The 22,749-nt window shown below is 46.4% G+C and overlaps 1 protein-coding gene across 1 annotated transcript in view; it reads right to left on the bottom strand.

The window, feature by feature from the left end:
* The window catches only part of LOC106599067 (dynein axonemal heavy chain 6), a 165,886-nt gene that overhangs the window by 130,598 nt on the left and 12,539 nt on the right, over nt 1-22,749 (bottom strand). Inside the window, exons 8-25 of the mRNA XM_082973945.1 lie at nt 20,990-21,113; nt 20,538-20,745; nt 19,579-19,683; nt 19,249-19,359; nt 14,411-14,500; nt 14,002-14,122; nt 13,551-13,702; nt 13,102-13,254; nt 9,669-9,920; nt 9,081-9,209; nt 6,562-6,675; nt 4,825-4,968; nt 3,986-4,141; nt 3,189-3,239; nt 2,884-3,096; nt 2,071-2,251; nt 1,871-1,967; nt 1,462-1,690 (exon numbers count right to left, since the gene is read on the bottom strand). Of these exons, the coding sequence (XP_082830071.1) occupies nt 1,462-1,690; nt 1,871-1,967; nt 2,071-2,251; nt 2,884-3,096; nt 3,189-3,239; nt 3,986-4,141; nt 4,825-4,968; nt 6,562-6,675; nt 9,081-9,209; nt 9,669-9,920; nt 13,102-13,254; nt 13,551-13,702; nt 14,002-14,122; nt 14,411-14,500; nt 19,249-19,359; nt 19,579-19,683; nt 20,538-20,745; nt 20,990-21,113 (2,630 nt within the window). The remainder of the gene's footprint in view (nt 1-1,461; nt 1,691-1,870; nt 1,968-2,070; nt 2,252-2,883; nt 3,097-3,188; nt 3,240-3,985; nt 4,142-4,824; nt 4,969-6,561; nt 6,676-9,080; nt 9,210-9,668; nt 9,921-13,101; nt 13,255-13,550; nt 13,703-14,001; nt 14,123-14,410; nt 14,501-19,248; nt 19,360-19,578; nt 19,684-20,537; nt 20,746-20,989; nt 21,114-22,749) is intronic.

Below are 22,749 nucleotides of genomic sequence, written 5' to 3'. Positions count from 1 at the left end.
ATGACCAGTATATTACCTACCTTCTCTCTCTCTCTCTCTCTCTCAGGTGAGACCATGGCCAGTATATTACCTACCTTCTCTCTCTCTCTCTCTCTCTCAGGTGAGACCATGGCCAGTATATTACCTACCTTCTCTCTCTCTCTCTCTCTCTCAGGTGAGACCATGACCAGTATATTACCTACCTTCTCTCTCTCTCTCTCTCTCTCTCAGGTGAGACCATGCCAGTATATTACCTACCTTCTCTCTCTCTCTCTCTCTCTCAGGTGAGACCATGACCAGTATATTACCTACCTTCTCTCTCTCTCTCTCTCTCTCAGGTGAGACCATGCCAGTATATTACCTACCTTCTCTCTCTCTCTCTCTCTCTCAGGTGAGACCATGCCAGTATATTACCTACCTTCTCTCTCTCTCTCTCTCTCTCAGGTGAGACCATGCCAGTATATTACCTACCTTCTCTCTCTCTCTCTCTCTCTCAGGTGAGACCATGGCCAGTATATTACCTACCTTCTCTCTCTCTCTCTCTCTCTCAGGTGAGACCATGCCAGTATATTACCTACCTTCTCTCTCTCTCTCTCTCTCTCAGGTGAGACCATGGCCAGTATATTACCTACCTTCTCTCTCTCTCTCTCTCTCTCAGGTGAGACCATGCCAGTATATTACCTACCTTCTCTCTCTCTCTCTCTCTCTCAGGTGAGACCATGGCCAGTATATTACCTACCTTCTCTCTCTCTCTCTCTCTCTCAGGTGAGACCATGCCAGTATATTACCTACCTTCTCTCCTTCAGGTGAGACCATGACCAGTATATTACCTACCTTCTCTCCTTCAGGTGAGACCATGACCAGTATATTACCTACCTTCTCTCCTTCAGGTGAGACCATGGCCAGTATATTACCTACCTTCTCTCCTTCAGGTGAGACCATGCCAGTATATTACCTACCTTCTCTCTCTCTCTCTCTCAGGTGAGACCATGGCCAGTATATTACCTACCTTCTCTCTCTCTCTCTCTCTCTCAGGTGAGACCATGCCAGTATATTACCTACCTTCTCTCCTTCAGGTGAGACCATGACCAGTATATTACCTACCTTCTCTCCTTCAGGTGAGACCATGGCCAGTATATTACCTACCTTCTCTCCTTCAGGTGAGACCATGACCAGTATATTACCTACCTTCTCTCCTTCAGGTGAGACCATGACCAGTATATTACCTACCTTCTCTCCTTCAGGTGAGACCATGACCAGTATATTACCTACCTTCTCTCCTTCAGGTGAGACCATGACCAGTATATTACCTACCTTCTCTCCTTCAGGTGAGACCATGACCAGTATATTACCTACCTTCTCTCCTTCAGGTGAGACCATGACCAGTATATTACCTACCTTCTCTCCTTCAGGTGAGACCATGACCAGTATATTACCTACCTTCTCTCCTTCAGGTGAGACCATGACCAGTATATTACCTACCTTCTCTCCTTCAGGTGAGACCATGGCCAGAATGTCGTTGCTGTAGACCTTCTCCTGCTCTCCGTCTGCAGGCTGCGTTGTCATGGCGCCGGGGGGCGGAGGGGGCAGCAGGGCGAACTCCAGGCGGGCGATAGCATCGAAACACTTCCTGAGGTGGGGCTGAACGGCCTGGGGGTTCCTGGTCTGAGCCAAGATCTCCAGGAGCTCATCGTTGGACAGGAAGTAGAACCTGGGAACGGTACCGAGAGACGGACCCGTTGATTCATGAAGTGTCTTCCAACATTTTACCACAGGGAACATCACAACACAGTGAGACATGACATCAGCAGATATAGATCCATTAACCAAGTGGTTAAGACAGTGACCACCAATCCTGGTCCTAGAGAGATACATGCAGACAGCGGAGTACCTGGGGAAGATGACTCTCTTGGACTCCAGGTAGGCCTCCAGACACTTCTGGATCTGGTCTAGCAGGGCGTTGTTGTTCTGGAAGATCTCCAGCAGACCTGTAGAGAGACAAAGTGAACAGGGGAGTGGTGTTGGTGTGTGTGATACCCCCCTCTCTCTCTCAGTGTGAGTGTGTGTGAGGTGAGAGAGAGAGTTAGTTACCTGGCTGTGTAGCAGCCCTCAGAGCATTGGGAAGCCTGTTGACCTTCCTCATAATCTCCTTCCAGGACTTGTCCACCTGGAGGAACATCTTGGCTTCAGCAGGAAGCTGCCTCTGGATGTCTGGAGCACTGAAGATACTCTCCAGGTAGAGCCAGTTACGCTGACACGTCAGCCACTCTTCCTACAGGAGAGAGAGAGAGAGAGAGAGAGAGAGAGAGAGAGAGAGAGAGAGAGAGAGAGAGAGAGAGAGGGAAGGAAGGAGGGATGGATGGAGGTAGAGAGAGAGGTTATATTCTGGAGCACTGAAGATACTCTCCAGATAGAGCCAGTTACGCTGACACGTCAGCCACTCTTCCTACAGGAGAGAGAGAGAGAGAGAGAGAGAGAGAGAGAGAGAGAGAGAGAGAGAGAGAGAGAGGGAAGGAAGGAGGGATGGAGGTAGAGAGAGAGGTTATATTCTGGAGCACTGAAGATACTCTCCAGGTAGAGCCAGTTACGCTGACACGTCAGCCACTCTTCCTACAGGAGGGAGAGAGAGAGAGAAGTTATCATGTGGAGCACTGAAGATACTCTGCAGGTAGAGCCAGAGAGAGAGAGAGAAGTAGATCAGTGAGAGAAAGAGGGTTAGGATTAGAAGGATAGAGGGGGAGGGGGAGAGAAGGAGGAGAGAATGACCTAGCATTTGATACATGACCATTTGGTGTATAAAACAGCATCATCACACAGTAGCATCCATTTGATTTGGTCTGACACTAGTCTGTCACCTAGAGTTTAGCCAAAACAGTAAATGAATGTGATTGGTCTCGGTCTCACCAGTGTCTGGCTGAAGAGGTTTAGCTGCCTCTGCCACTCGTCTACTCTGGTCTTGATGGGGCCGACGTAGCGAGAGGACGCCACCGTGGCCATGTTGATGGTACTGTCATCCAGCAGCACCTGAATGTCATCAGTTCCTCCCAGGATGAACAGGTCTTTAGACTCCCGGTGGGAGAGAACCGGAAACTCCGTGGTCTTCCAGGAATCCTCAACCTACACAGTGGGGTTGAGTTTAGACAATAGCAATTACAGGAAGTAGAACTACAGCATGGAATCTTTTCATGTTCTTCCTGGGTCTGTCCTACCTTTTTAAGGATGGTCTCCAGGGATGCCTCTCCTGAAGCCTGTCCTGACACCTGGAAGAGAAGAACCAGACTGGGTCAAACACTTTACTGTACTGCTTCTGTTTGACCTGGTTTACCTGCTACAACAGAATGGCTACATACAACTACATCAACAAGTCTGTAGTTGGTACCTCCTGTATGTCCATGTCATAGCAGAGGGTGGGTGGTACCTCCTGTATGTCCATGTCATAGCAGAGGGTGGGTGGTACCTCCTGTATGTCCATGTCATAGCAGAGGGTGGGTGTTACCTCCTGTATGTCCATGTCATAGCAGAGGGTGTGGGTGTTACCTCCTGTATGTCCATGTCATAGCAGAGGGTGTGTGGTACCTCCTGTATGTCCATGTCATAGCAGAGGGTGGGTGGTACCTCCTGTATGTCCATGTCATAGCAGAGGGTGGGTGTTACCTCCTGTATGTCCATGTCATAGCAGAGGGTGGGTGTTACCTCCTGTATGTCCATGTCATAGCAGAGGGTGGGTGGTACCTCCTGTATGTCCATGTCATAGCAGAGGGTGGGTGGTACCTCCTGTATGTCCATGTCATAGCAGAGGGTGGGTGTTACCTCCTGTATGTCCATGTCATAGCAGAGGGTGGGTGTTACCTCCTGTATGTCCATGTCATAGCAGAGGGTGGGTGGTACCTCCTGTATGTCCATGTCATAGCAGAGGGGTGGGTGTTACCTCCTGTATGTCCATGTCATAGCAGAGGGTGGGTGGTACCTCCTGTATGTCCATGTCATAGCAGAGGGTGGGTGTTACCTCCTGTATCGCTTCGCTGTAGCTGAAGATGTTGAGTTCCTCTAGAGAGGCCAGAGTTTGAGGTTCCTCCAGGAGACTGGTCTCTATGATGGCCTCCAGAATCTCCCAGTGTCTGCCCTTCAGACACGGGTTACGCAGGTCTGTGATCACTGGGAGCTGGAGGGAGAAAACACACACACACGTTACACTCACACACACACACACACACACACACACACATCACACACACACACACACACACACACTGAGTGTACAAAACATTAGTACTCCCTTCTGCCCTCAGAACAGTCTCAATTCGTCAGGACATGGACTCTAAAAGGTGTTGAAAGCGTTCCACAGGGATGCTGGCCTAAGTTGACTCCAACGCTTCCCACAGTTGTGTCAAGTTGGCTGGATGTCTTTTGCTTGGTGGACCATTCTTGATACACACAGGAAACTGTTGAGTGTGAAAAACCCAGCAGCGTTGCAGTTCTTTACACACTCAAACCGGTGAGCCTGGCACCTACTACCATACCCCGTTCAAAGGCACTTTAATCTTTTGTCTTGCCCATTCACCCTCTGAATGGAACACACAATCCATGAATCTATTGTCTCAAGGCTTAAAAATCCTTCTTTAACATGTCTCCTCCCCTTCATCTACACTGATTGAAGTGGATTTAACAAGTGACATCAATAAGGATCATAGTTTTCACCAGGTCAGTCTGTGTCATGGAAAGAGCAGGTGTTTCTAATGTTTTGTACACTCATGCATATACAGTATATTACAGACTGTAACAAAAAACACCTGTCACACATCATATCAACATCAACTGGAGAGAATCATCACACACACATCATACCTTCTCCCTCATGGCCTCAACGTGCTCTTTGAGTCGTGGAACCACACTGTTGGGTGGCAGGCCTTTCTCCAGCTGGTTCACACACTTGGCATACTTATTGACCTGGGCACTCAGAGTCTCTGGGTCCAACTCCTCAAACTTACACTGGGAGGGAGAGAGAGAAGGACAGGTGGAGTATACTACTGTTATTACATACACTGAGAAGACAGGTGGAGTATACTACTGTTATTACATACTCTGAGAAGATAGGTGGAGCATACTACTGTTATTACATACACTGAGAAGACAGGTGGAGTATACTACTGTTATTACATACTCTGAGAAGATAGGTGGAGTATACTACTGTTATTACATACTCTGAGAAGACAGGTGGAGTATACTACTGTTATTACATACACTGAGAAGACAGGTGGAGTATACTACTGTTATTACATACACTGAGAAGACAGGTGGAGTATACTACTGTTATTACATACTCTGAGAAGATAGGTGGAGTATACTACTGTTATTACATACTCTGAGACGATAGGTGGAGTATACTACTGTTATTACATACACTGAGAAGACAGGTGGAGTATACTACTGTTATTACATACACTGAGAAGACAGGTGGAGTATACTACTGTTATTACATACACTGAGAAGACAGGTGGAGTATACTACTGTTATTACATACTCTGAGAAGATAGGTGGAGTATACTACTGTTATTACATACTCTGAGAAGATAGGTGGAGTATACTACTGTTATTACATACTCTGAGAAGACAGGTGGAGTATACTACTGTTATTACATACACTGAGAAGACAGGTGGAGTATACTACTGTTATTACATACTCTGAGAAGACAGGTGGAGTATACTACTGTTATTACATACTCTGAGAAGACAGGTGGAGTATACTACTGTTATTACATACTCTGAGAAGATAGGTGGAGTATACTACTGTTATTACATACTCTGAGAAGATAGGTGGAGTATACTACTGTTATTACATACACTGAGAAGACAGGTGGAGTATACTACTGTTATTACATACTCTGAGAAGACAGGTGGAGTATACTACTGTTATTACATACTCTGAGAAGACAGGTGGAGTATACTACTGTTATTACATACTCTGAGAAGATAGGTGGAGTATACTACTGTTATTACATACACTGAGAAGACAGGTGGAGTATACTACTGTTATTACATACACTGAGAAGACAGGTGGAGTATACTACTGTTATTACATACTCTGAGAAGACAGGTGGAGTATACTACTGTTATTACATACTCTGAGAAGACAGGTGGAGTATACTACTGTTATTACATACTCTGAGAAGACAGGTGGAGTATACTACTGTTATTACATACTCTGAGAAGATAGGTGGAGTATACTACTGTTATTACATACTCTGAGAAGATAGGTGGAGTATACTACTGTTATTACATACACTGAGAAGACAGGTGGAGTATACTACTGTTATTACATACACTGAGAAGACAGGTGGAGTATACTACTGTTACTACATACACTGAGAAGGAAGATACACAGGCAGTTAGAATATGTTGCTGTAGCCTCATTTTGGGACAAAATGGTATTAACTTTTGCAGCATGGTCAGAATGCAAAAGGTGAGACTGAGACAGCGGAGGAATAGAGGAACAATCCCCTTTGTAAAGTGTCAGAAGTGTATGGTAGGGAACACAGTGTCTTGTGTGTGATATCTAACCCCCTGCATGGTTCCATACTGTACCTCCATCCAGCCGGCCTGCAGGGCATCCCACTCCTCCAGAGAGTCCCACAGCAGCTGTTTCAGTTTCACCTCCGCACTCAGCTCCTCTAACGCCTCGTACTTAGTCACCTCCACCTACAGAGGTCAGGGGTTAGAGGTCAGAGAGGGGTCACTCAGCTCCTCTAACGCCTCGTACTTAGTCACCTCCACCTACAGAGGTCAGGGGTTAGAGGTCAGAGAGGGGTCACTCAGCTCCTCTAACGCCTCGTACTTAGTCACCTCCACCTACAGAGGTCAGGGGTTAGAGGTCAGAGAGGGGTCACTCAGCTCCTCTAACGCCTCGTACTTAGTCACCTCCACCTACAGAGGTCAGGGGTTAGAGGTCAGAGAGGGGTCACTCAGCTCCTCTAACGCCTCGTACTTAGTCACCTCCACCTACAGAGGTCAGGGGTTAGAGGTCAGAGAGGGGTCACTCAGCTCCTCTAACGCCTCGTACTTAGTCACCTCCACCTACAGAGGTCAGGGGTTAGAGGTCAGAGAGGGGTCACTCAGCTCCTCTAACGCCTCGTACTTAGTCACCTCCACCTACAGAGGTCAGGGGTTAGAGGTCAGAGAGGGGTCACTCAGCTCCTCTAACGCCTCGTACTTAGTCACCTCCACCTACAGAGGTCAGGGGTTAGAGGTCAGAGAGGGGTCACTCAGCTCCTCTAACGCCTCGTACTTAGTCACCTCCACCTACAGAGGTCAGGGGTTAGAGGTCAGAGAGGGGTCACTCAGCTCCTCTAACGCCTCGTACTTAGTCACCTCCACCTACAGAGGTCAGGGGTTAGAGGTCAGAGAGGGGTCACTCAGCTCCTCTAACGCCTCGTACTTAGTCACCTCCACCTACAGAGGTCAGGGGTTAGAGGTCAGAGAGGGGTCACTCAGCTCCTCTAACGCCTCGTACTTAGTCACCTCCACCTACAGAGGTCAGGGGTTAGAGGTCAGAGAGGGGTCACTCAGCTCCTCTAACGCCTCGTACTTAGTCACCTCCACCTACAGAGGTCAGGGGTTAGAGGTCAGAGAGGGGTCACTCAGCTCCTCTAACGCCTCGTACTTAGTCACCTCCACCTACAGAGGTCAGGGGTTAGAGGTCAGAGAGGGGTCACTCAGCTCCTCTAACGCCTCGTACTTAGTCACCTCCACCTACAGAGGTCAGGGGTTAGAGGTCAGAGAGGGGTCACTCAGCTCCTCTAACGCCTCGTACTTAGTCACCTCCACCTACAGAGGTCAGGGGTTAGAGGTCAGAGAGGGGTCACTCAGCTCCTCTAACGCCTCGTACTTAGTCACCTCCACCTACAGAGGTCAGGGGTTAGAGGTCAGAGAGGGGTCACTCAGCTCCTCTAACGCCTCGTACTTAGTCACCTCCACCTACAGAGGTCAGGGGTTAGAGGTCAGAGAGGGGTCACTCAGCTCCTCTAACGCCTCGTACTTAGTCACCTCCACCTACAGAGGTCAGGGGTTAGAGGTCAGAGAGGGGTCACTCAGCTCCTCTAACGCCTCGTACTTAGTCACCTCCACCTACAGAGGTCAGGGGTTAGAGGTCAGAGAGGGGTCACTCAGCTCCTCTAACGCCTCGTACTTAGTCACCTCCACCTACAGAGGTCAGGGGTTAGAGGTCAGAGAGGGGTCACTCAGCTCCTCTAACGCCTCGTACTTAGTCACCTCCACCTACAGAGGTCAGGGGTTAGAGGTCAGAGAGGGGTCACTCAGCTCCTCTAACGCCTCGTACTTAGTCACCTCCACCTACAGAGGTCAGGGGTTAGAGGTCAGAGAGGGGTCACTCAGCTCCTCTAACGCCTCGTACTTAGTCACCTCCACCTACAGAGGTCAGGGGTTAGAGGTCAGAGAGGGGTCACTCAGCTCCTCTAACGCCTCGTACTTAGTCACCTCCACCTACAGAGGTCAGGGGTTAGAGGTCAGAGAGGGGTCACTCAGCTCCTCTAACGCCTCGTACTTAGTCACCTCCACCTACAGAGGTCAGGGGTTAGAGGTCAGAGAGGGGTCACTCAGGTCCTCTAACGCCTCGTACTTAGTCACCTCCACCTACAGAGGTCAGGGGTTAGAGGTCAGAGAGTGATGACTCTACTTGAGGGTAGTGGACAAGAAGGGTGAAAGGGGTCAATGAGGGATAGAGAATATAGGCATCCTTTGAAAGAGACACCTCGAATGCCCAATCGCACATCCAGGTGTGAAAAAGTGCCAAAGGGAAAATACTTAAAACGCACAACAGTACTATATAAGTTACTCTACATTTAACTATACTGTTTCTCTCAAGGAACAATGGTGAAAAGTGGTGTTTTGCTGCCTTCTGGTGGTCAGAAGACATACTGTATCCTATTACTCTGCATCTCATCTATGTATTGTATCGTATAGTATTGTATAGTATTGTATGATGTATTGTATTGTATTGTATTGTATTGTATTGTAGAATATTGTATTGTATAGTATAGTATCGTATAGTATGGTATTGCATGGTATGGTATATTGTATTGTAGTACCTTGAAATTCTTCTGGAAAGACTTGTACTGGAAGGCCTGGGTCTGCAGCTCGTCTATGGAGACCTGGACCTCCTCCAGCAGCAGACGGACCTTGGGACGCTCAGCGTTGATGTCCATGATCTGATTGTTCTGGGGAGCAGAGATTAACACATACACACAGTTATATATGGATCAGGGATGGGCAACTGTTTTGCTCGCAGCAAAATTTCACCTAGAGCCCCAAAAAGGCTAGGGCCGGCTCTGCCTGCATGTGTGGGTATGCAGACCCGCGAGCCACTGCGGCCATTCATTACAAGCTCAGATCAAAGTTGCCCCTTCCTGATCTGGATCAAACCCATACACATCTCTATTTACCTTACCCTGACAGACTAAATTGTCTTTTCAGGTCAGTTGATTTAGAGCACAACGACCTGGGGAAGAGGAACCCAGTTGTAAATGACTGTCATATCCAGAGACTAATGTATACATTCTTAGCTTTTTCCACGGTTATTTATAAAGCCTATCTGGGGACAAACACTGACCCTTAGCGTGATGGTGAAGCTAGTGTGATACAAAGCATCTGAACGTTGACCCTTGACCTCTAGTTACCTGAGCCTGCTGTTTGACCCTCTTGACCTCCTTGTTGAGGTCGGTGATGTCCCGTTGGAGGTGGATACAGAACTTGTCCACGTTGGCGTCCTTCTCTCCCACGGCCTTGTCGATGGCGTTGCGTACGGCGGTGACTGAGGGTTTCAGGGTGGCGTAGACTGCAAAGTCCTCAGGAGGGCTGGGCACGGAGTAGGAGTCTATCAGCTTGTACATCTGGGACACGGTCTCTGTCTGCTCGTCCAACCACTCCATCTGACACACAAATACACAGACCATGAAAGAACTGTCAGCGTTTCCCCCAGATGTTTTCCTAGGCGGGCCATAATGGCTGCAAACAGAAATTCGACTAAGTCCTTTCCCAGAAACATGCACGAAAGACTTTCACCTGACAACATGAAACCAACACCACTGACCCCCTGGGTCATCTTTCCCAGTAGTTTGGTAATGAGTAATGTAACAATGACTACAGTGTGATACAAAGTGACGAAGCACTCTGGGACTGCGTCCGCTACTCTGGGACTGCGTCCGCTACTCTGGGACTGCGTCCTCTACTCTGGGACTGCGTCCGCTACTCTGGGACTGCGTCCGCTACTCTGGGACTGCGTCCGCTACTCTGGGACTGCGTCCTCTACTCTGGGACTGCGTCCGCTACTCTGGGACTGCGTCCGCTACTCTGGGACTGCGTCCGCTACTCTGGGACTGCGTCCGCTACTCTGGGACTGCGTCCTCTACTCTGGGACTGCGTCCGCTACTCTGGGACTGCGTCCGCTACTCTGGGACTGCGTCCTCTACTCTGGGACTGCGCTACTCTGGGACTGCGTCCGCTACTCTGGGACTGCGTCCGCTACTCTGGGACTGCGTCCGCTACTCTGGGACTGCGTCCGCTACTCTGGGACTGCGTCCGCTACTCTGGAGCTGTGTCAGTCTCTTGAATGAAGAAGATGATGGCTCTGTGTGACCATCAACCTTAACCTAATTCTCCTAACCTGCTACGTTCATTTTCCTGACCCTGCTGTGTAAGTTCTCCTAACCTGCTACGTTCATTTTCCTGACCCTGCTGTGTAAGTTCTCCTAACCTGCTACGTTCATTTTCCTGACCCTGCTGTGTAAGTTCTCCTAACCTGCTACGTTCATTTTCCTGACCCTGCTGTGTAAGTTCTCCTTACCTGCTACGTTCATTTTCCTGACCCTGCTGTGTAAGTTCTCCTTACCTGCTACGTTCATTTTCCTGACCCTGCTGTGTAAGTTCTCCTAACCTGCTACGTTCATTTTCCTGACCCTGCTGTGTAAGTTCTCCTAACCTGCTACGTTCATTTTCCTGACCCTGCTGTGTAAGTTCTCCTAACCTGCTACGTTCATTTTCCTGACCCTGCTGTGTAAGTTCTCCTAACCTGCTACGTTCATTTTCCTGACTCTGCTGTGTAAGTTCTCCTTACCTGCTACGTTCATTTTCCTGACCCTGCTGTGTAACTTCTCCTAACCTGCTACGTTCATTTTCCTGACCCTGCTGTGTAAGTTCTCCTAACCTGCTACGTTCATTTTCCTGACCCTGCTGTGTAAGTTCTCCTAACCTGCTACGTTCATTTTCCTAACCCTGCTGTGTAAGTTCTCCTAACCTGCTACGTTCATTTTCCTGACCCTGCTGTGTAAGTTCTCCTTACCTGCTACGTTCATTTTCCTGACCCTGCTGTGTAAGTTCTCCTAACCTGCTACGTTCATTTTCCTGACCCTGCTGTGTAAGTTCTCCTAACCTGCTACGTTCATTTTCCTAACCCTGCTGAGTAAGTTCTCCTAACCTGCTACGTTCATTTTCCTGACCCTGCTGCGTAAGTTCTCCTAACCTGCTACGTTCATTTTCCTGACCCTGCTGCGTAAGTTCTCCTAACCTGCTACGTTCATTTTCCTGACCCTGCTGCGTAAGTTCTCCTAACCTGCTACGTTCATTTTCCTGACCCTGCTGCGTAAGTTCTCCTAACCTGCTACGTTCATTTTCCTGACCCTGCTGCGTAAGTTCTCCTAACCTGCTACGTTCATTTTCCTGACCCTGCTGCGTAAGTTCTCCTAACCTGCTACGTTCATTTTCCTGACCCTGCTGCGTAAGTTCTCCTAACCTGCTACGTTCATTTTCCTGACCCTGCTGTGTAAGTTCTCCTAACCTGCTACGTTCATTTTCCTGACCCTGCTGTGTAAGTTCTCCTAACCTGCTACGTTCATTTTCCTGACCCTGCTGCGTAAGTTCTCCTAACCTGCTACGTTCATTTTCCTGACCCTGCTGTGTAAGTTCTCCTAACCTGCTACGTTCATTTTCCTGACCCTGCTGCGTAAGTTCTCCTAACCTGCTACGTTCATTTTCCTGACCCTGCTGCGTAAGTTCTCCTAACCTGCTACGTTCATTTTCCTGACCCTGCTGCGTAAGTTCTCCTAACCTGCTACGTTCATTTTCCTGACCCTGCTGCGTAAGTTCTCCTAACCTGCTACGTTCATTTTCCTGACCCTGCTGCGTAAGTTCTCCTAACCTGCTACGTTCATTTTCCTGACCCTGCTGTGTAAGTTCTCCTTACCTGCTACGTTCATTTTCCTGACCCTGCTGCGTAAGTTCTCCTAACCTGCTACGTTCATTTTCCTGACCCTGCTGCGTAAGTTCTCCTAACGTGCTACGTTCATTTTCCTGACCCTGCTGTGTAAGTTCTCCTAACCTGCTACGTTCATTTTCCTGACCCTGCTGTGTAAGTTCTCCTAACCTGCTACGTTCATTTTCCTGACCCTGCTGTGTAAGTTCTCCTAACCTGCTACGTTCATTTTCCTGACCCTGCTGCGTAAGTTCTCCTTACCTGCTACGTTCATTTTCCTGACCCTGCTGCGTAACTTCTCCTTACCTGCTACGTTCATTTTCCTGACCCTGCTGCGTAAGTTCTCCTAACCTGCTACGTTCATTTTCCTGACCCTGCTGTGTAAGTTCTCCTAACCTGCTACGTTCATTTTCCTGACCCTGCTGTGTAAGTTCTCCTAACCTGCTACGTTCATTTTCCTGACCCTGCTGTGTAAGTTCTCCTAACCTGCTACGTTCATTTTCCTGACCCTGCTGTGTAAGTTCTCCTAACCTGCTACGTTCATTTTCCTGACCCTGCTGTGTAAGTTCTCCTAACCTGCTACGTTCATTTTCCTGACCCTGCTGTGTAAGTTCTCCTAACCTGCTACGTTCATTTTCCTGACCCTGCTGTGTAAGTTCTCCTAACCTGCTACGTTCATTTTCCTGACCCTGCTGCGTAAGTTCTCCTAACCTGCTACGTTCATTTTCCTGACCCTGCTGTGTAAGTTCTCCTAACCTGCTACGTTCATTTTCCTGACCCTGCTGCGTAAGTTCTCCTTACCTGCCACGAAAAAGTCAACTTTTACAAAAGCTGTATCCCTTCTAGACAAAACCGTCTCTTACCCGCTCCTGTATCTCCTCTAGGAAGGTGAGGGAGTTGACAAACTCTGTAGTTGCAGAGGGGATGAACTCCAGTTTGAACTGGGCATCCTGAGCCTCAGCGATGACGGCGTCGATCTTTCTCTTGGCCAGCAGGGGGAGCATGTCATTGATGGCCTGGAGGGGGGGGTGGGGGGGCAGCACAGGCGTTAATGTTGGTCAGTGGATGGACGGCCCAATCCCAAATCCACCGCTTGACCCTATGCCCTATGGACTTGTGGAGAACCGAGAGGATTTGACATGTGTAAGCAATTTGGTAATAGCTCAAATTTGCCCTCTGATAGGCTAAGTGGAAGTTTATATTTATACATATTGCTAATACCAATTAAAAAGTTTCAGATCTCCACAGTGCAAAGGCCCAGGGTCTAGGGGGTGATTTAACACTGGGTAATTGTGTGATCCTCTCCTCCTACCTTCAGACAGCGTAGTGGTGAGGGGATGAGCTTCCCTTTGAGCAGAGTGGTGTCTACCAGCAGCAGGCCCAGGTGTCTCTTCTGTTTGATGGCCAGGGTCTCTTTATGTTGGCCGTGGTACTTCTCCAGACTCTCAGTGAAGAACGCCACTCCTACAGGGAACAGGACAGGGTACAGAGTCACATGATGACTCTCTAGACAGTTTAAAAAAGAGAGATGGGGAGTGTTGATTTGCCACTGTGAAATATACAGAAAACATCCTCACTGGATCCAAAAGTCTGAATGAACTGAGACAAAATGGATATGCTGCTGTGGTATTTGTGTTGAATGTAGAAACTCAAAGCTATATACTGAAAAGGAGTGCCTTGGCTAATCCATTTTTCTCTGTTCCCTAGTAAGTTCATTTAATTGATGATGTTGGTGATGATGATGAAGAGTGTTGCTACGGTACCGTGATCTTGATCTCTGAGCGCGTCCAGGTCCAGACTCTCATTCTCTCTGTAGAAGACGCGGAAGCTCTCAAAGGTGCGCGCGTACACGCTGGCCGAGTCAAACGCAAACTGGAGCGATTGCTGAGAGGGAGCGAGAGGAGGAGGAAGAGGGAGACGAGGAGAGACAACAAAACAAACTTCTTAATGAAGCAGCCAGTTAGACGAACACTCAGGGAATCAGGGCACAAGGACAAAGAGGCAAGATAACAAAACATTGGACCGTGATAGTCCTTTAACTGCCACAACAGATTTAGAGAGCTTTGGCATTAGGAATCATTATAGACACCAAGTTGACACCAAAATGTCCAAGACAATTACAATCCACTTAGCTAATTGAAATGACCTTTAAAAAGGACACAGAATGCTGACCTTGATGTCCAGGATGATGTTCAGCAGGTGTTTATCATCCTCTAACATGGCCTCCAGACCAGGGCCGTCACCACACGTCTTCTCCTCCACCTGAATGGTAGTGGAATACAACCATGTTATGATAGGATAGTATCTCTAACTGGATTACATCTCCTCCACCTGAATGGTAGTGGAATACAACCATGTTATGATAGGATAGTATCTCTAACTGGATTACATCTCCTCCACCTGAATGGTAGTGGAATACAACCATGTTATGATAGGATAGTATCTCTAACTGGATTACATCTCCTCCACCTGAATGGTAGTGGAATACAACCATGTTATGATAGGATAGTATCTCTAACTGGATTACATCTCCTCCACCTGAATGGTAGTGGAATACAACCATGTTATGATAGGATAGTATCTCTAACTGGATTACATCTCCTCCACCTGAATGGTAGTGGAATACAACCATGTTATGATAGGATAGTATCTCTAACTGGATTACATCTCCTCCACCTGAATGGTAGTGGAATACAACCATGTTATGATAGGATAGTATCTCTAACTGGATTACACCTCCTCTACCTGAATGGTAGTGGAATACAACCATGTTATGATAGGATAGTATCTCTAACTGGATTACATCTCCTCTACCTGAATGGTAGTGGAATACAACCATGTTATGATAGGATAGTATCTCTAACTGGATTACATCTCCTCCACCTGAATGGTAGTGGAATACAACCATGTTATGATAGGATAGTATCTCTAACTGGATTACATCTCCTCCACCTGAATGGTAGTGGAATACAACCATGTTATGATAGGATAGTATCTCTAACTGGATTACATCTCCTCCACCTGAATGGTAGTGGAATACAACCATGTTATGATAGGATAGTATCTCTAACTGGATTACATCTCCTCCACCTGAATGGTAGTGGAATACAACCATGTTATGATAGGATAGTATCTCTAACTGGATTACATCTCCTCCACCTGAATGGTAGTGGAATACAACCATGTTATGATAGGATAGTATCTCTAACTGGATTACATCTCCTCCACCTGAATGGTAGTGGAATACAACCATGTTATGATAGGATAGTATCTCTAACTGGATTACATCTCCTCCACCTGAATGGTAGTGGAATACAACCATGTTATGATAGGATAGTATCTCTAACTGGATTACATCTCCTCTACCTGAATGGTAGTGGAATACAACCATGTTATGATAGGATAGTATCTCTAACTGGATTACATCTCCTCCACCTGAATGGTAGTGGAATACAACCATGTTATGATAGGATAGTATCTCTAACTGGATTACATCTCCTCCACCTGAATGGTAGTGGAATACAACCATGTTATGATAGGATAGTATCTCTAACTGGATTACATCTCCTCCACCTGAATGGTAGTGGAATACAACCATGTTATGATAGGATAGTATCTCTAACTGGATTACATCTCCTCCACCTGAATGGTAGTGGAATACAACCATGTTATGATAGGATAGTATCTCTAACTGGATTACATCTCCTCCACCTGAATGGTAGTGGAATACAACCATGTTATGATAGGATAGTATCTCTAACTGGATTACATCTCCTCCACCTGAATGGTAGTGGAATACAACCATGTTATGATAGGATAGTATCTCTAACTGGATTACATCTCCTCCACCTGAATGGTAGTGGAATACAACCATGTTATGATAGGATAGTATCTCTAACTGGATTACATCTCCTCCACCTGAATGGTAGTGGAATACAACCATGTTATGATAGGATAGTATCTCTAACTGGATTACATCTCCTCTACCTGAATGGTAGTGGAATACAACCATGTTATGATAGGATAGTATCTCTAACTGGATTACATCTCCTCCACCTGAATGGTAGTGGAATACAACCATGTTATGATAGGATAGTATCTCTAACTGGATTACATCTCCTCCACCTGAATGGTAGTGGAATACAACCATGTTATGATAGGATAGTATCTCTAACTGGATTACATCTCCTCCACCTGAATGGTAGTGGAATACAACCATGTTATGATAGGATAGTATCTCTAACTGGATTACATCTCCTCCACCTGAATGGTAGTGGAATACAACCATGTTATGATAGGATAGTATCTCTAACTGGATTACATCTCCTCCACCTGAATGGTAGTGGAATACAACCATGTTATGATAGGATAGTATCTCTAACTGGATTACATCTCCTCCACCTGAATGGTAGTGGAATACAACCATGTTATGATAGGATAGTATCTCTAACTGGATTACATCTCCTCCACCTGAATGGTAGTGGAATACAACCATGTTATGATAGGATAGTATCTCTAACTGGATTACATCTCCTCTACCTGAATGGTAGTGGAATACAACCATGTTATGATAGGATAGTATCTCTAACTGGATTACATCTCCTCCACCTGAATGGTAGTGGAATACAACCATGTTATGATAGGATAGTATCTCTAACTGGATTACATCTCCTCCACCTGAATGGTAGTGGAATACAACCATGTTATGATAGGATAGTATCTCTAACTGGATTACATCTCCTCCACCTGAATGGTAGTGGAATACAACCATGTTATGATAGGATAGTATCTCTAACTGGATTACATCTCCTCCACCTGAATGGTAGTGGAATACAACCATGTTATGATAGGATAGTATCTCTAACTGGATTACATCTCCTCCACCTGAATGGTAGTGGAATACAACCATGTTATGATAGGATAGTATCTCTAACTGGATTACATCTCCTCCACCTGAATGGTAGTGGAATACAACCATGTTATGATAGGATAGTATCTCTAACTGGATTACATCTCCTCCACCTGAATGGTAGTGGAATACAACCATGTTATGATAGGATAGTATCTCTAACTGGATTACATCTCCTCCACCTGAATGGTAGTGGAATACAACCATGTTATGATAGGATAGTATCTCTAACTGGATTACATCTCCTCCACCTGAATGGTAGTGGAATACAACCATGTTATGATAGGATAGTATCTCTAACTGGATTACATCTCCTCTACCTGAATGGTAGTGGAATACAACCATGTTATGATAGGATAGTATCTCTAACTGGATTACATCTCCTCCACCTGAATGGTAGTGGAATACAACCATGTTATGATAGGATAGTATCTCTAACTGGATTACATCTCCTCCACCTGAATGGTAGTGGAATACAACCATGTTATGATAGGATAGTATCACTAACTGGATTACACCTCCTCTACCTGAATGGTAGTGGAATACAACCATGTTATGATAGGATAGTATCTCTAACTGGATTACATCTCCTCCACCTGAATGGTAGTGGAATACAACCATGTTATGATAGGATAGTATCTCTAACTGGATTACATCTCCTCTACCTGAATGGTAGTGGAATACAACCATGTTATGATAGGATAGTATCTCTAACTGGATTACATCTCCTCCACCTGAATGGTAGTGGAATACAACCATGTTATGATAGGATAGTATCTCTAACTGGATTACATCTCCTCCACCTGAATGGTAGTGGAATACAACCATGTTATGATAGGATAGTATCTCTAACTGGATTACATCTCCTCCACCTGAATGGTAGTGGAATACAACCATGTTATGATAGGATAGTATCTCTAACTGGATTACATCTCCTCCACCTGAATGGTAGTGGAATACAACCATGTTATGATAGGATAGTATCTCTAACTGGATTACATCTCCTCTACCTGAATGGTAGTGGAATACAACCATGTTATGATAGTATCTCTAACTGGATTACATCTCATCTACCTGAATGGTAGTGGAATACAACCATGTTATGATAGGATAGTATCTCTAACTGGATTACATCTCCTCTACCTGAATGGTAGTGGAATACAACCATGTTATGATAGGATAGTATCTCTAACTGGATTACATCTCCTCCACCTGAATGGTAGTGGAATACAACCATGTTATAATAGGATAGTATCTCTAACTGGATTACACCTCCTCTACCTGAATGGTAGTGGAATACAACCATGTTATGATAGGATAGTATCTCTAACTGGATTACATCTCCTCTACCTGAATGGTAGTGGAATACAACCATGTTATGATAGTATCTCTAACTGGATTACATCTCCTCTACCTGAATGGTAGTGGAATACAACCATGTTATGATAGGATAGTATCTCTAACTGGATTACATCTCCTCTACCTGAATGGTAGTGGAATACAACCCTGTTATGATAGGATAGTATCTCTAACTGGATTACATCTCCTCTACCTGAATGGTAGTGGAATACAACCATGTTATGATAGGATAGTATCTCTAACTGGATTACATCTCCTCTACCTGAATGGTAGTGGAATACAACCATGTTATGATAGGATAGTATCTCTAACTGGATTACATCTCCTCTACCTGAATGGTAGTGGAATACAACCATGTTATGATAGGATAGTATCTCTAACTGGACAACAGCCATCTTGTTCTTGGTGAATGGTCATCAGATATCAGGCTATTAAAACATTTAGGGATGGTTTCCCGGACACAGACCAACACTAATACTGAACAGAACTTTCAATGAAGATTCTTCACATTGCTTTAAATTCTAGAACTAGGTTGAATCTGTGTCTGGAAAACTCCAACTAAACTAAACAACACCCTTGGCTTTGGTGAACTAACACCTGCACTTGACTTGTTCCTACTAGCACGGACTTTGCTGATAGCTTCTTTGAGGAAAAATGTACTCACTATAACAGGTGTAGTTGTCTCACCTAGCTATCTGCTAAAAAAAAACGTTTTTTATTAGTCAGTGGTAGTGTTTCACACCTTGCTGTTGATCATGGGCTGAGTGAAGGCATCAAAGTAGGAGTCAGTCACCAGCACAACTAATGACAACACTGTCTCCTGGAACCTAGAGATGATCTCTGACACACACTCCTGTTAGGGGAATACACACACACACACACACACACATACATACACAGACACGCACACACAAACACAGACAGACACACATACAGACACACGCATAAAGAGAGTGCAAGAGAGATACATTGTTACAAACAAAAAAAGTTACAAATTCAGAGCCATGTTGATATGTTGCAGAACGATGACATCGTCAGTGAGCTGAAAGGTGAGAGGTCAGGGGTTACAGACCTGGAAGACGTCTACGGAGGGTTCGTAGGTCAGAGCGTGGGTCTCCAGCATCAGCTCCGACACAAACATGGGTAGATGAACAGCCTCCACCGTGGGCTCCGTAGCCTGAGGTACACAAACACCACACACACACACACACACACACACACACACACACACACACACACACACACACACACACACACACACACACACACACACACACACACACACACACACACACACACACACACAGGGGTTAATACACAGTTAAAGGGGAAGGGATTGTCACAACAAAAGGAACCCACTATTCCGTTTAGTAAACTTGTTAGAAGGATGCAGGCAGAAAGCTGACTGTGTTCCCCATTCTACAAGACAGACGATAACACACACAATACATCTCCCTCTGTAGCTTTAAACTCTCCTAAACAGGCCTCTGGTTTTAGAAAGCCTAGTGGTCCACTGGAGAATCTCCACTGAGACGAGTTGGTTGAAATGATGCTTGCCCATCGATGGGGCTGCCATGTGGAGAATCGTAGGCGGCTCGTTCCAGCCTGTTTTATCTTGTTATTGATGCCATGTCGTTTTGACTCATAGCTAATCAACAACTGTCACAATGTATTTGAGAGACAAAAAAGTGGTCATTGTTTAAATGTATTTATGTTGTCGATAAACACGAAGCCAACCCGGTGTGTTTTGCTCCATAGTTGTGTGGGTTTTGTAGCTAAACAACCAAACTGTCTATGTTTTTTAGTCAGCGCAGGCTACATCCATGTCTGAGAATCTGTCCCTGAGGCCTTTTTCAAACCTCCCCTCAGCGACCTTCATGGAGCAGCTCTGAACTACCTCACCTGATTCACCTGGCCAACGGTTTGATGATCAGTTAACCGGTTGAATCAGGTGGTCTAGTTCTGGAATAGATCCAATCCATGGAACGGCTGGGGGTCCCAGAGGAGAGGAAACAGTCGGTCTTGCTGTACCTTCTTGTCGGAGTCCTCCGTGGCGCCACCTCCGTCTCCAGCTGCAGCAGCAGCGTTGGCAGCATCGGTGTCGGCCCAGCTGTGGATGACAGCGTGTGTTGGGGTGTGCTGAGTCTGATCCTGCAGGACGGCCAGTAGTTTGGCCACAGAGCTCACAGCCAGGATGTGCATGGTGTTCACCATCAGGTAGTCAGCCAACCGGATGAAACTAGAACAAGACAGAGTAGGAAGGGGCTTCCGTCATGACACCTGGACAGGTACAGCACTCCAGCTCAAAGTACTGGTAGAAATGGAACGTGTGTGTGAGAGATGGTGTGTGTGTAGTGGATAGGAGGGCTTCAATAATGTAGCATGGCAGAGAAACAGATTTATGTGGAAATTAGACTGGGAAATAATGAAACAGTATACAGGAGTGTGTAGCAAGATAGTGTGAGTGTGTGTGTGGTACCCACCAGGTGAGGCGTCTACAGTGGTACCTCTTGTTGGCCTGTTCTGTGTAACTCATCTTCTCTGGAGCCTCTTCAAACAGCAGCTCAATCTCTGGTGACTGCTTACTGTCTGTCCCCTCTGGAGAACACACACTTCAGACTCACTCCACTGTCTGTCCCCTCTGGAGTACACACACTTCAGACTCATTCCACTGTCTGTCCCCTCTGGAGAACACACACTTCAGACTCACTCCACTGTCTGTCCCCTCTGGAGAACACACACTTCAGACTCACTCCACTGTCTGTCCCCTCTGGAGTACACACACTTCAGACTCATTCCACTGTCTGTCCCCTCTGGAGAACACACACTTCAGACTCACTCCACTGTCTGTCCCCTCTGGAGAACACACACTTCAGACTCACTCCACTGTCTGTCCCCTCTGGAGTACACACACTTCAGACTCATTCCACTGTCTGTCCCCTCTGGAGAACACACACTTCAGACTCACTCCACTGTCTGTCCCCTCTGGAGAACACACACTTCAGACTCATTCCACTGTCTGTCCCCTCTGGAGAACACACACTTCAGACTCACTCCACTGTCTGTCCCCTCTGGAGTACACACACTTCAGACTCACTCCACTGTCTGTCCCCTCTGGAGAACACACACTTCAGACTCACTCCACTGTCTGTCCCCTCTGGAGAACACACACTTCAGACTCATTCCACTGTCTGTCCCCTCTGGAGAACACACACTTCAGACTCACTCCACTGTCTGTCCCCTCTGGAGTACACACACTTCAGACTCACTCCACTGTCTGTCCCCTCTGGAGAACACACACTTCAGACTCACTCCACTGTCTGTCCCCTCTGGAGAACACACACTTCAGACTCACTCCACTGTCTGTCCCCTCTGGAGAACACACACTTCAGACTCACTCCACTGTATGTCCCCTCTGGAGAACACACACTTCAGACTCACTCCACTGTCTGTCCCCTCTGGAGAACACACACTTCAGACTCACTCCACTGTCTGTCCCCTCTGGAGTACACACACTGTGTTGTAGTTATAGTCAGGTGTGTGTGTACCTGTGTTGTAGTTATAGTCAGGTGTGTGTGTGTACCTGTGTTGTAGTTATAGTCAGGTGTGTGTGTACCTGTGTTGTAGTTATAGTCAGGTGTGTGTGTGTACCTGTGTTGTAGTTATAGTCAGGTGTGTGTGTACCTGTGTTGTAGTTATAGTCAGGTGTGTGTGTACCTGTGTTGTAGTTATAGTCAGGTGTGTGTGTACCTGTGTTGTAGTTATAGTCAGGTGTGTGTGTGTACCTGTGTTGTAGTTATAGTCAGGTGTGTGTGTACCTGTGTTGTAGTTATAGTCAGGTGTGTGTGTGTACCTGTGTTGTAGTTATAGTCAGGTGTGTGTGTGTACCTGTGTTGTAGATATAGTCAGGTGTGTGTGTACCTGTGTTGTAGATATAGTCAGGTGTGTGTGTACCTGTGTTGTAGATATAGTCAGGTGTGTGTGTACCTGTGTTGTAGTTATAGTCAGGTGTGTGTGTGTACCTGTGTTGTAGTTATAGTCAGGTGTGTGTGTACCTGTGTTGTAGTTATAGTCAGGTGTGTGTGTACCTGTGTTGTAGTTATAGTCAGGTGTGTGTGTGTACCTGTGTTGTAGTTATAGTCAGGCGTGTGTGTACCTGTGTTGTAGTTATAGTCAGGTGTGTGTGTGTACCTGTGTTGTAGTTATAGTCAGGTGTGTGTGTACCTGTGTTGTAGTTATAGTC

Source organism: Salmo salar, chromosome 04 (genome assembly GCF_965601325.2).
Source record: "Salmo salar chromosome 04, fSalSal1, whole genome shotgun sequence".
In the NCBI taxonomy this organism is placed as follows: Eukaryota; Metazoa; Chordata; class Actinopteri; order Salmoniformes; family Salmonidae; genus Salmo; species Salmo salar.
The sequence above is the reverse complement of the archived record's forward strand: the minus strand, read 5'-3'. Positions and strand labels throughout refer to the sequence as shown.